Source organism: Ruditapes philippinarum, unplaced genomic scaffold (genome assembly GCF_026571515.1).
Source record: "Ruditapes philippinarum isolate M1 unplaced genomic scaffold, ASM2657151v2 ctg1254_1_1_1_1, whole genome shotgun sequence".
Lineage (NCBI taxonomy): Eukaryota > Metazoa > Mollusca > Bivalvia > Venerida > Veneridae > Ruditapes > Ruditapes philippinarum.
The window spans coordinates 98,130-112,299 of record NW_026861124.1 but is presented as its reverse complement, the minus strand read 5'-3'; the positions used below and the strand labels follow the sequence as shown (position 1 = coordinate 112,299).

General features: G+C 34.1%; 2 protein-coding genes across 2 annotated transcripts in view; both read right to left on the bottom strand.

Moving 5' to 3' along the window:
• The window catches only part of LOC132714595 (neurogenic locus notch homolog protein 1-like), a gene marked incomplete at its 3' end in the record, with an annotated part of 81,461 nt that overhangs the window by 21,769 nt on the left and 45,522 nt on the right, over nt 1-14,170 (bottom strand). The gene's annotated exons all lie outside the window — the stretch shown is intronic.
• LOC132714597 (fibrillin-1-like) overlaps nt 1-14,170 on the bottom strand; it is a 45,304-nt gene that overhangs the window by 15,924 nt on the left and 15,210 nt on the right. Inside the window, exons 17-30 of the mRNA XM_060697487.1 lie at nt 14,010-14,132; nt 12,691-12,816; nt 11,895-12,017; nt 10,146-10,271; nt 9,369-9,491; nt 8,787-8,912; nt 7,310-7,432; nt 6,549-6,671; nt 6,144-6,266; nt 5,659-5,784; nt 4,679-4,801; nt 2,478-2,603; nt 1,544-1,666; nt 927-1,049 (exon numbers count right to left, since the gene is read on the bottom strand). Coding sequence (XP_060553470.1) covers nt 927-1,049; nt 1,544-1,666; nt 2,478-2,603; nt 4,679-4,801; nt 5,659-5,784; nt 6,144-6,266; nt 6,549-6,671; nt 7,310-7,432; nt 8,787-8,912; nt 9,369-9,491; nt 10,146-10,271; nt 11,895-12,017; nt 12,691-12,816; nt 14,010-14,132 — 1,737 coding nt within the window. The remainder of the gene's footprint in view (nt 1-926; nt 1,050-1,543; nt 1,667-2,477; nt 2,604-4,678; nt 4,802-5,658; nt 5,785-6,143; nt 6,267-6,548; nt 6,672-7,309; nt 7,433-8,786; nt 8,913-9,368; nt 9,492-10,145; nt 10,272-11,894; nt 12,018-12,690; nt 12,817-14,009; nt 14,133-14,170) is intronic.

Below are 14,170 nucleotides of genomic sequence, written 5' to 3'. Positions count from 1 at the left end.
AAGTTTGAAGGTTATTCGGGTGGCTGAGTGGTTAACACGCCAGACTAGTAATCTTAGGATCGCTGACCACGTGGGTTCAAACCCTGTAAGGGGCAAGCCATTGTTTCCCTGAGCAAGAAACTTTACATTCATTGCTTAGTACTGGTTGGTTAAAGGAACGGATTCAAGAGTGTTTCAATAGATTAAAGCTTCAAACACAATCAAGCTAAAATAAAAAATGTATAAACTAAACTAGTCAATACTGGTGTCACATGACCCATGCAAGGCTCAAACCATGAGTTTGAATTGAGAGGCAGACAACTACACCAGCAAGCCATCTCCCCTTCTTTATATATCAATTGACTATTTCTACTTCATTGTATTAGTAACACTACACCCTGTGGGTACAGCATCCTTGCTGATATGGCCGTAATCTGAATATGAGCCGCGTCATGAGAAAACCAACATAATGTGTTTGCGACCAGCATGGATCCAGACCAGAATGTGCATCTGCGCAGTCTGATCATCAGGATCCATGCTGTTCGCTTACAAACCCTATAACAAGTAGAGAAACTGATAGCGAATAGCATGGATCCTGATCAGACTGCATTGATGAGCAGGCTGGTCTGGATCCTTGCTGGTCTCCAACGCATTACGTTGGTTTTGTCATGACGCGGCTCATATGTGCTAATTTGCATATCTAGTGTCACCTATAAATGTGACAGATTGAACTTAATGTTATTGTCTTTGATCATTGACTTTAACTTTGATTGATATGTTTTCTTTTGAAGTAAAGATTTAACAGTTTATACCAGTAAAATAAGTTAATGAAAGTTAGGGGATTTCATTGTTATAAATTTACAAAAATATTAAGTACCATGGTACCCAAGGGCAAGACCATATTTCATTAACTTAGCAAAAAATAATGGGGAAAAAACAACACGTACAGCATTTGTCCCCTATCTGCACTTCATCATCGGGACATTCACATCTTGACGAGGAACCACAAACAAAATTTGGTGCACATGTAGAATCTGAACTGTCACAGGGGTCACAAAGGTCACTTCCAACTGAAAATATAAAAAAAAAGATGCATAGCAATATTTTTTATAAATATGTTCACATTAAATTAAATTTGTAATAAATATGCATTGGTCAATACATGCACAAGCCTTCCAGAGCCAAACCCTTTGTTGCTAAGACTGGTTGTTCTACAGCAATTAAATTTATAGTTTATTCTCACTTAGAGAAGAATTGATACTGTTGTTGTAAAGAGATAGATGGTTTATAGAGGGCTGTTCGACACAGGTTGCATTGTATTGCTATAAGTGTTAAGGCTTATAACACAGACATATCGTAAATGGAACATGTCATCTTAGTGCAGTAATAGGTTAAGTCTTTCTTAATTTAATAGGAGTTAACCAGTTATTGCACTAAGGTGACAATAAAAACTTTTCCAGATTTTCAATTTTGTCTTCATAAATTGAAGATTTTTACACATAAACAAACAAATACATGCAAAATATTCAAACAAATATTGTCTATCTATATGATTATATCTTACCACATATTGAACCATTCCATGTAGTTCCTGCCATACAGTCACATATTGTACCATTACACAGCGCATAATCATCAATACACGTGTTGACAACATTAGTACACCTGTCCCCAACATGTGTCCCATCTATATGCACATAAAATAAAATATATCAAATTCTCTACATAAATATGGTAAAACAATTAAAAAGTAAACATTTTCAACATAAACATGACGGTACATATGGAATGAAATACAAAAAAAATGAACAACGTATTAGGAACTAATGACACCAATAGGAGGTCACCTTCTCATGACCTTTCAAACAGCCAATCATAGGTGACTGCATTCACAATTTTAACAGCCTTGCAGTTTCTAATTGTAACCGCTGAAAAAAACCAATACTGGGTAGGTAGTTTTCATTCAATGATTTTTGGTGACAATGATTTCTTGTTATCAATGATTTTCTTGTTATCAATGATTTCTTGTTATCAATGATTTTCTTATAATCAATGATTTTCTTGTTATCAATGATTAATTGTTATCAATGATTTCTTGTTATCAAAGATTTTCTTGTTATCAATGATTTCTTGTTATCAATGATTTTCTTGTTTATCAATGGTTTCTTGTTATCAATGATTTCTTGTTATCACTGATGTTTTTGTTATCAATGAGGTTCCTGTTATCAAAGATTTCTTGTTATCAATGATTTTCTTGTTATCAATGATTTTCTTGAAATCAATGATTTTCTTGAAATCAATGATTTTGTTACTACTGATTTTCTTGTTATCAATGATTTTCTTGTTATCAATGATTTCTTGTTATCAAGACTTTGTTATAATTGATTTTCTTGTGATCAATGATTTTCTTGGTATCAATGATTTTCTTGTTACCAATGACTTTGTTATAATTGATTTTCTTGTTATCAATGATTATCATGACAAAATACTACACTTACAACAATCATCACCAATCTGCACTTCATCAGTCGGACATTCACATCTGTATGTGTTTGCATTGCAGACGAGACTGGAATCACACGTAGAGGACATCGGATCACATGAGTCACATAGCAACTGGCCATCTGAAAAATTTGAATGTGAATAAGCTAAAAATATTTGCCTGAATGATAAAATGATTAAAACATCTATCGTTTGTATGTTCTGTGACTGCAGCATTTTTTCAATCTTGTGGGGTCTAGTGAGCTGGAGAGGGTCTGTGAAATTGGGATATATTTTTTTCATTTTAGTCCTAATAGGGACACTACTAATTTCTTGAAGCAAACTAGAACTCCGCGAGTCGGATGTGTCGCCTTGTGAACAATATAGTTTAGGAGAAATGGCCAGGACAAAAATGAAATACGAAAACTAACAAAGGGCAATAACTCAAAAAATGATAAGTGCAGAGCAGCAGTTTCTATGCACTGCACTCCTTATCAATAAAATCTATCATTCTATGAAGTTTCAAGTCCATATATTTTATAATTTATGAGAAATGGCCTGGACAAAAATAAAGTATGAAAATATATAAAGAGTAAAAACTCAAAAATAAGAAATGAGTACCGGTCCTTGTACACTGCAATTTTTTTTAATGAGATTTATCATCCTATGAAGTTTCATGTGTATAGCTTTCATACTTGAGGAAAAATGACCTGGACAAAAATAAAGTATGAAAATTAACAAAGGGCAATAACTCAAAAAATAAGAAATGCAGAGTACTGGTTCTTGGGCACTGCACTTCTTCTTAATGAGATCTATCATCCTATGAAGTTTCAAGTCCATAGCTTTTATACTTTTGGAGAAATGGCCCGGACAAAAATAAAGTATGAAAATTAACAAAGGGCAATAACTCAAAAAATAAGAAATGCAGAGTACTTGTTCTTGTGCACTGCACTTCTTCTTAATGAGATCTATCATCCTATGAAGTTTCAAGTCCATAGCTTTTATACATTAGTAGAAATGGCCCGGACAAAAATAAAGTATGAAAATTAACAAAGGGAAATAACTCAAAAATTAGGAAGTGCAGAGTTCCGATTCTTGTGCACTGCACTTCTTCTTAATGAGATCTATCATCCTATGAAGTTTCAAGTCCATAGCTTTTATACATTAGTAGAAATGGCCGGACAAAAATAAAGTATGAAAATTAACAAAGGGAAATAACTAAAAAATTAGGGAGTGCAGAGTACCGATTCTTGTGCACTGCACTTCTTCTTAATGAGATCTATCATTGTATGAAGTTTGAAGTCCATAGCTTTTATAGTTGAAGAGAAATGGTCCGGACAAAATTAAAGTATGAAAATTTACAAAGGGCAATAACTGAAAAATTAAGAAGTGCAGAGTACTTGTTCTTGTGCACTGCACTTCGTGTTATTGGAAGAAGCATGCATACCAAGTTTGAAGTCAATCCAACTTAAAGTGACTGAGTTATGCTCCGGACAAGCTTTAGGCGACGCCGACAACGACGCCGCCGACGACAAAAGTAATCCCTATATGTCACCTTTTCAAGGCGACACAAAAACTAATCTGCATTGCTTCAGAAATCACCAATTTTTAAATGGTTTCTTCAGAGGAAGGAATAATTTTGTGGGCTGGCATAAGCATAGGGAAGATTCCCAACAACCTCAGATTGACAGAACTGATACATTCCAGTGACTAGATGTAAAACTGTTAAGCTGATAAGCTAGCCACATATATGAAACTTGGATAATAGAATACAATTACATGTTGTCCTTTCTTTTTACGACAGAAAAACGTAAAAGACCCATTATGCCTCAGAAATGCCTTTAGTTTTATTTCTCAAAAACTTTTTAATTTTGGTGTACTTTTACAGCATACAAAAAGTTACTCATTGGCCGATTAACCAGAACCATCTCTTTCATCTGTTGCTTTTTAGAAAACAAGTACAGTTATGGTAAATTGGTATTTTGTATGGAAGTCAAAATACTACTTTGTTTACATTTTGCTACTTTTGTGACAAATTATTTCACATTTATGCTACTTTCTTCAGGTAACAAGCATCTAACATTCTCTACAACCATTATTTTAACATTATAAAATTCATGTTTGAATTTGAAGTAAAAATTTATTTGTTTCTGAAGCATAATGTGCCTTTAATACATTGTAATATATTGATCATGTCAGAAAATGTCAAGAATATTACGGCATCTGGTGCCATTCCATGAGTAACAACTGATACAATCGCACACTGTGCCATTACACGCAGCATGATCATCAATACATGTGTCCGGAGAAGTTGTGCAGTCGTCACCCACGTGTGTTCCATCTGAAATATTGACCATATCTTGTAATGATATAAATGCAGACTGTTACTAAAACAATACATTAAAGACCCTGTATGTTGTAATTAAGGTTGTTACCACACTTTAGTGAAATTTTATATATGTATAAAATTATCCTTATCAAACAATTAAAAAAAATCCAAGAATATTTAAATTATATACTGCAAATATTTGTCCACATAATATGTAATCATTAAAACATTTCTTATTAATAAATTTAGTTAGACTTTAAAGAAAATATATTTCTAATTACCTCCCTTTATTAACATGAAATGTGAATTTGGTAATAATTATCTTTACAAATAATGCTTTTTGGAACTTAAAATATTGACAAATCTTCATTTGTGTACTATGTTTATGATATAAAACCATAAAAGATTGAGTTACAGGATTTTAAAACCTCTGCAGAGCAACTCTCTTAAACAGTCAAAGATTCTGGCTGTTCTTGAGAGGTGTTACTTTTGAAGAGGTAAAACATACTGTGAATTATTACTTTAGCAATACATGATACTGGTTGTTGTAAAGAGGTAATTGCTCTACAGAGGGGTTGTTGTACACAGGTTGCACTGTAGTTGACAAAACATAACTACCCGTAAATGTACATTTAGTTTATGTTTTTGCAAAGACTGTTCACCATTCTTATATAATTTATGTTTTAATACTACTATATAAACATAATTAGGTTCATATTAAAAAAAAAACTTAGAAAAAAGATGGAAAAACATGTATCAAAATTATATGTTATGTACGTCATAAATCAAAAATGTCTTAAACAAACTCAAAATCAAAATTTCATATAAATTTTTGGAGAGGAAAAAAATACAATAGTAATAAGATTTACAGCAATTGTCTCCGACTTGAACTTCATCGTCTGGACATTCACATCTGTAGGTGTCAGAGCTACATACAAGATCGGACCTACACGTAGATGCCAAAGGATCACAAGGGTCGCAAAGGTTAGTCCCAACTAAAAAAATACATATACAAGAAAATTATTTTACTTTTTACTTTAAAAGTTTTACAATGGCTGTAATGGTCTGTCCTGACAAAAATATGTTAACAAAAATCTACATTAAGGTCATAAGACCTAACAGTAGTCCCAACACTATAAAGCTTATAATGATAAGAAAACTGCCAGTCTGATCAGGATCCATGCTGTTCGCTTACCAACTCTTTTACAAGTACAGAAACTGATAGCGAACAGCATGGATCCTGATCAGACTGCGTGGATGCGCAGGCTGGTCTGGATCCGTGCTGGTCACAAACGCATTACGTTGGTTTTGTCGTGATGCGGCTCATACTATAACAGTACATGTATATACTTACGACAAAATGTTCCGTTATATTCATAACCATCTTGACAGTCACAAACTGTCCCATTACATTCAGCAAAGTCGTCAATACACGTGTCCAGACTGGTAGTGCAGGTTTCACCAATCAGTGTTCCATCTTTAAAACAAAGATTGAGTTTCGTTTGTAGTCATAAAAATCATCTTTTTACAATGATAATATTTCCGATTTCAGTCAAGCACTATAGTCTTGAGTATCTCAAATTTTTTTAAGACCTAGATATCTTACATTATGCATTCAAAGATAAATTTATCAAAAATTACGCAACCTTTCATATCAAAATGATACTTCCACACCAGTAAACAAACATCTTTTCTTTGCATAAGATATTTTTTTAAACAATAATTTACAACAAAAAAAAGTTACAAATTTAAAACTTACAGCACTGGTCTCCAATTTGCACTAGATTAGATGGGCATGCACATTTGGACGTGTTTACGTTACAAACAAGCACTCCTGAGCACGGATTTTCAGGACTGCATGGGTCATTGATAATTGAACCAGCTGTAAGATAAGATAAACATATATGAACATAAGCATCATTTGCTACCATTTTTGATTAAATCATGTAAATTATGTGTGAAAAGGGAAAATGGAAAAACAATGGAATACAGTGTATGATAACAGAAAAAAAAAATTTCTCTTAACAAATATTGAAAATATTTTACCCCAGTGAGAAATTTTTCATATCTTCACTTCACGCTTGAAAATGTTTAAGGATTCTCACTTGTGAGTAATGAGCTAATCACATATTCCATAGAAATAGGTACAATATTTTTGAGAACAAACATACACAGTGTCTTTTAAATATCATAACACAGGACAATTAAAGCAGCGAGCATGGATCAAGAGGGGGGAAAGTGTAAGGGGATCATGTCTTCATATGTAATTTGGCTAGTATATGGAATCCCTTTATGATTTAGATTTAACTTATGTTGGTTTTTTTGGCATAATGTACGCAAAAGCTAGTGAAAATCAGAAATATTTTTACTCATCATCTATAAAAAAACATAGTAAAATGCCAACTCCCCTTTGTTATATGTATTGTCCCTTAAAAATAAGTCAAAAATTTGCAACCCCAACACCGTCTGGTGAAAATATCCTGGACCTGTGTATGAGCTGGTTGACAAACAAATATATACCACAAAGTAGTCCTGTCCAGGTGAAACCATCCACACAGTCACATATTGTGTCATTACACTCAGCGTTATCATCAATACACGTGTCAGTTTCTGTAACACACTCTTCTCCAACACGTGTTCCAACTAAAATTCATAAGGATTGTCTATAATATTGTTTGTTAATCAGCGGAAACCTTTTAACACTTAACCGGCTTGATCAAGCCGGTGGTAAAATAAATTCATTTGCGTCAATATAATCAACAAGTGCGTAAAATGAAATCACTTTAACACAAAATTAATACTGTTCACAATGAAGGTTAAAAAACTTTCAGTAACTAAAGTTTTAAAGCTTTTTTTGCTGGAAATCATTCACAATTTTCATATTAAACTTTTAAATTGGTTGTCGCAATTTTGTCTTCAATACAGGAAGTCCTATAGGACAAGCTTTCTTACGGGTTTTAATCATCCCATTAAATTGTAAGGCAACCAATGATATAGCTGTCTTTGACACATCTTTTATCAACTGGATATTGGCCAAAAATCCCACGGCTGATAAATGTGAATGGTTAAGCCGAGGGTATCTGATGATGGACCTGGTTGTGCTTAGCCTTTGCCACCAGTTTAGAGTCAGGCCATATCTATACAGCAAACTGACTACGCTCTATACTGTTGGTAGCTCGATATTTGTATATTGATATTGAAATCCCTTAATTTTCAAATTTGAAGTGGCAAAACCATAACAAAAATTCAGCATTAACATGGCAAGACCATGACAAAAATTCAGCTAAAATGACTAAATGACTTTGAAGCTTTTGGTGTGGCAAGGGTAACTATAGACAAAACACACAACACTGTTTTGGGTCACTATGTCTAGAAGAATGGTAAGTCATATTATTTCATGAAGGATAATAAGTGCATATGAGCCGCGTCACAACAAAACCAACATAATGGGTTTGAGACCAGCATGGATCCAGACAAGCCTGCGCATCCGTGCAGTCTGATCAGGATCCATGCTGTTCGCTTACAAACCCTATTACAAGTAGAGAAACTGATACCAAACAACATGGATCCTGATCAGACTGCGCAGATGCGCAGACTGGTCTGGATCCATGCTGGTCGCAAACCCATTATGTTGGTTTTGTCGTGACGCGGCTCATATATTAAGAAACAAATTATCTCCATTTAGAAACTAGAAAATGTGTCTATAGTAGATGGATGCCACCACATTCCACTTTTTTTTTCAGTCAGGACAGGGTGACCGTGTGAGGGATGGAAAAAAAAACCAAATCTATATGTCTCACCTTACAACTAAGTTGGGGCATGACAACAGCTGAGCTGTTTAACATTTAATGTGTAAAAACATCATAACATGGGATGTTGGTTCTGAAATTCTCATCAGAATGACGTTCAGTAAATTCATGTATTTTATTAAGAACGGGTGATCAAACTAAATTCAAATGATAGACTCAACGAATGATAGAGTACTTGTAACACCTACCACATTGGTCACCGACTTGCACCAGATTGGAGGGACATTCACATCTGTAGGTGTCACTGCTACAGACAAGATTTGAGGCACACGTCTCCGTGTCTGGGTCACATGGTTCACACAACTCCATGCCCACTGAAACAAAAAATACCTATCTTTACATTTCTCCACAGACTTGAGTTCTTAGAAATGAACACAATCAACATGATTACTAATACTGAATATTTGTATCATCACTATTCATAGGATAATCATGACATTTATCTCATCTAAATACTCTGTCAAGTAATGAGGTAATTTTTATATATTTTTCATGTAAAGGAACTTATTGAAAATTGCCAAAAAGGGCAAAAAATACCCTTTGCTGAAAGGGTATTTTTTGTCCTTTTTGGTGGTTTTCAAGAATTGATAACTCAAACCTAAGCCAATATACATCTAATTTGATTTCAAATTTTTGTTTGTCACTTTATTTTCTGAAAAGGTGCAAAAGTTGCTGAAATATTTGTAACAGATTTTTTTTCCCACAGTTGCTTATGCCTAGCATTTCAGTCATTATTGCTAAAGTTAAAGGAGTTAACTAGTCATACTTACAACATCTTGATCCATTATATACAAAACCGTCCACACAATTACAAACTGTCCCATTACACTCCGCATAGTCATCTATACACGTGTTAATCACAGTAGTACACGAGTCAGTTACACGAGTGCCAACTTGAAACAAACAATAAGCCATGTTTTATTGTCATGTTTTCTTATTCTTGTGAAATTACATGTATGATGTTTTTTATTCATCATCATCAAAGAAATGTTAAAGCTATTACCATGGTGGAGCAGCCAAGTGGTAAACATGTTAGACCAGTAATCTAAGGATTGCAATCTGGTGGGTATAAACCCTGTCAGGCACAAACCATTGTTTCTTTGAGTTAGAATCTACATTCCTTGCTTAGTACTGGTTGGTTCAAGGAAAGGATTTAAGAGTGTGTCTTTAAGCATACTACACAAACAAACAAAAATAATTTCCACATTAAGATTTTTTTTTTTTGCACTGTTATAGTAATATGGCGACTTACTATCTAAAATGGTGCAGATAGACCTCAGGTGCTCCTCCATGCCTTATTTCAGGTACCAAAAGGCACACAAGTGGAACCTAAGTTCCCTAACCTCACTGGATATGTTCCTCATATTAGAGGATTCAAACCCACAGTGGACCGGGCCCATACTTTCGGAGCCTGAAAGGCCGGCTGCACACTTATTAAACTTAGAACACACACACACAGTGGTGAAAGGCAATTGGTTTAAAGTCAATAAAGTTAAACAGTCAGTCATGGGCGTGACACACACAAAAGGAATAGTATAAATACCTACCACATGTATCGCCAACTTGAACTTGACCTGTTGGACACTCACATCTGTATGTGTTTGGATTACATTGCAGACTGGAGTCACAAGATTCTGTCAATGGATCACACGGGTCACATAGTCCAGGTCCGACTGTATAAACAAGTTATATTTTCTCAACCAAAAATATCAAGTAAAAGGTAATAGAGTACTGAACTAAAAGTCTATGATTTAAGGGGATTACTTTTAATTTTAATCATTGTAAAAATTATAACATGGCATGCTTAGTATGATCTCATCTAAAAGCCCAATATGGCCCAGAAATGGTTTTATTTTTATTTTTCAAATGACTTTTACTGTTTTAGTTCTGGTCTTCTGTTATCATTACCAAAAAGTTACTCATTGGCCAATTACCTGAACCATCCTTTGCTTCTTTTGTTTTCTGGCTACAGTACAATTATAGTATTTTAGTAATTTGTAGGGAAGTCAAAATACTACTTTGTTTAGATTTTGCTTCTATTATGACAAATAAATTCACTTTCAGTGCTACATTCTTCAGGTAAAAAGTTACTTGTATGCTCTAAAACCATTATGTTTACATTATGTAATTCATGTTTGTTCTTTTAAAAGATGAATAAATTTATTCATTGCTGGGGAATAATGTGCTTTTAACCTTTTACCCCATGAGCATATTGTGAAAAACGTCCGTTTTCATTGAAAAGCCTCCTATTTCAAGTTCAAACTGCTATATACTATGAAAATGCTTCAATACTGATGAAACTTGGCACAAATGTTGACTGGACCATAGCCTCTGTAACAGCATGCTCAATCGTAAATTTTCTGTTACCATGGTCACTGGGGGACGTCTCAAAATTGCGAAAAATCACTATTTTGCATTGTTTTTTTCCATCAAAACTGATTTCGAAGTGCTGCAACTTCTCAATGAATTAAGATAGAGTTAAAGGCTTTTTAGTGTCTGTTACTAGTTACCCTAAGATCGACCTGAGGCCATTTTTAGCCTGCCACGTCCAAAATTTTCTTGGCGATGAGGGGGACTACCACCCCCCCTTCAAACCCCCCAAACAGAAGGCAACCCCCTGATGCACCATTTTGACGGGGGCCGCGCCGAAAAAGTGGTCACTTTTTTTTACACATTACTCAAATGAAAAACAGTGTTTGGGGCCTAAATAGGGCATTTTTTTCACTGTTTGAAGCCTCAAAAAGGGGGGGGGGGCAAAAAGCTGTCAAAAGACGTCTATATAAGGGAAAAGGTTAAACTGACTCCACTGATAAATTTTCACAAGGCAAGACTGAAAATAATTTTTTGAAACTAATTTTCCATTTTATGTAGGTTTGGACCAGTAACTTGTGTGCAAATATCAGATCATTTACTCACTCCAATATTTGGGAATAACTATTCTAACTGTGAAAAAAAAGAAAAGCGTTGAAATGTTTTTCACTCAAATCAGGCTTAGACAGCACAAAAATATGATGTTTAATTTATTTCTTGGTCTATTTCTTAAATCTTTTTGCATTACTTTCTTTTATAAGTTCCCCAGTTGATCTATGTAAGAAATTCAAATTTTTTGTTTCAAGTTTTTTGGATTTCACTGGAGTTCCTTTTAAGCCACATGCTTAAAAATTGTTCAGTGTAAAGCAAGCAATTTTACCTTTGTAGTAAGCACTAACCGACCACAGATATTGCATTTTACTTGTAAAAATATACATAAATCTCTTTTACTCTTTTGGTAACAGAAATCTTGAACGCTAGCTTACCACAAATGGTGCCATTGTATACCCAGCCGTCACGACATGTACATACAGTACCATTACATATGGCGTTATCATCAATACACGTGTTGAGAGAGGACGTGCAAGGCTCTGATACAAATCTCCCATCTACAATGAAAATTGCAAGGAATATAACTTATATACTGAAACAAAAAAGAAACATTCTCCAAGTTTGAATGTAGATATGTTAGTACAGTTTTTCAATCCTTTTGAAACTCGATTTTTACGTTGAATAAACATATCAGGCTTTTCTACGGGGATTAGCTGACCGATTTTGCAAACAAAACGAGTTTTACAAGCTACTACATGTATATAAGTGTGTACATCTAAGTGGTACCCTTGAACAACTGGCACATACATGTACTTTGCGAAAGTTTCTTTTTTGGTTCAGTATATATCTGATTACCAGCTGTCAAATGTAATAATTCTAAGGGAGACAATTTCTTTATCAAACTGATTTCCACCTGCCAAATGTAAACAAGGGAGATAACTTTTATATCAGACTGTCTTTTTAGTTGCCAACAGGAAACATTAGGTTAGAGAGACAGCTTAGTCTCAAAATGATTTCTTTAAGCTGTCAAATAAACAGTAACTTGTCAATACATGTAGTTACAAAAGGGACAAATATTATTATGCACCCAATGCACAGCTTGGTTTCTCTATTTTTACATTAAAGATGCCAATTGGCCAATTTCTTTAATATGGTGGCATAGTCATTTTTCATTTATCATCAGTATAATGTATACAGTATAAAGAAAGGGAAAAAAAGGAGAATATTTACAGCATTCATCGTCATACTGTACATGACCTGGCGGGCATTCACATCTGTAGGTGTCAGAGCTACATTGAAGAGGCTGCTCACATGTTGAATCATTCGGATCACATGGCTCACACAGTTGTGTACCCACTGTAAAATTCATATTGTAAATAATTATATTGAATGAATCCATAAACCTCATAGAATATATAATGAGTTATACGAGTTGCTGACTCAATATATAAGACAAAAATACAACCTGAATGAGATAAATATCACCTGCCGGTTATATTTATGTCAGGAAAGTCGAGGGTTATATTTATGTCAGGAAAGTCAAGGGTTATATTTATGTCAGGAAAGTCGAAGGTTATATTTATGTCAGGAAAGTCGAGGGTTATATTTATGTCAGGAAAGTCGAGGGTTTTATTTATGTCAGGAAAGCCTGGGTTATATTTATGTCAGGAAAGCCGAGGGTTATATTTATGTCAGGAAAGTCAAGGGTTATATTTATGTCAGGAAAGCCGAGGGTTATATTAATGTCAGGAAGGCTATATTTACAACTAAGTCCCATCAGTACTTGTATTACAAACTTATAATAAGGCAAATTGTTAATGACGACAAGTTCATAAGAAAACCCAGCAACTTTAGACTGTTTTCAAAGAAGTGCGGAAAAAGATGCATGTAATGAATGGATACACTAACGCTGCGCAATATAAAGTAATTCAAGAATAATGCTGTCATAGCATTGTAACTTTTCACTATATTTACTTTAATGAAGTGATGACATTGCAATCAAGAAATGTGTCATAAAGAACAGAACACAATAAGAACATTTATGCATACAATACACAAAGTTAACCGTCTATGATGTAGAAAAATACATAGTAATTTGTGTGTGCTTCAGTACTTCATGACCTTCTATTGCATAGTATATAAGTGTTTAAGCCAATCAGACTTTAAGAGATTTATTTGCATTATTATAATATATATCATATGTCAAACTTTTGGATAAATTCATACACTCTTCAATCTCCGTAATTATTTGATGCCTATACATGTACACTAAATTTGTATGTTAAGAAAACTGTCTTAACAGTTCGTCTAGCTAAACTGAACAATTGACATCAACATCCAAGTAAAATGCTACTAAAAACACGACTTGATATACACACAAAATATGCAATGATTGAATTTAACTACCTTATAAAGAGCCATTGTAAGTCTGAAATGAAGAAGTTTAAGTTCTCTAACATTGTTTTGTTAACAAAGAAATTTGTTTTTAGCAGTCAACAATTTTCCCGGCATGCAATAAAGAGAGATACAATAAAGAGAATATGAATTACCGCAAAATGTTCCGTTAAAAGTAGACCCAGGTAAACAGTCACATATTGTCCCGTTACATCCAGCGTTATCATCAATACACGTGTTCAAACTTGTCGTGCATGAATCACCAATATGAGTCCCGTCTGAAAGAATATTACAATTAAAATTATACTCCAAATAT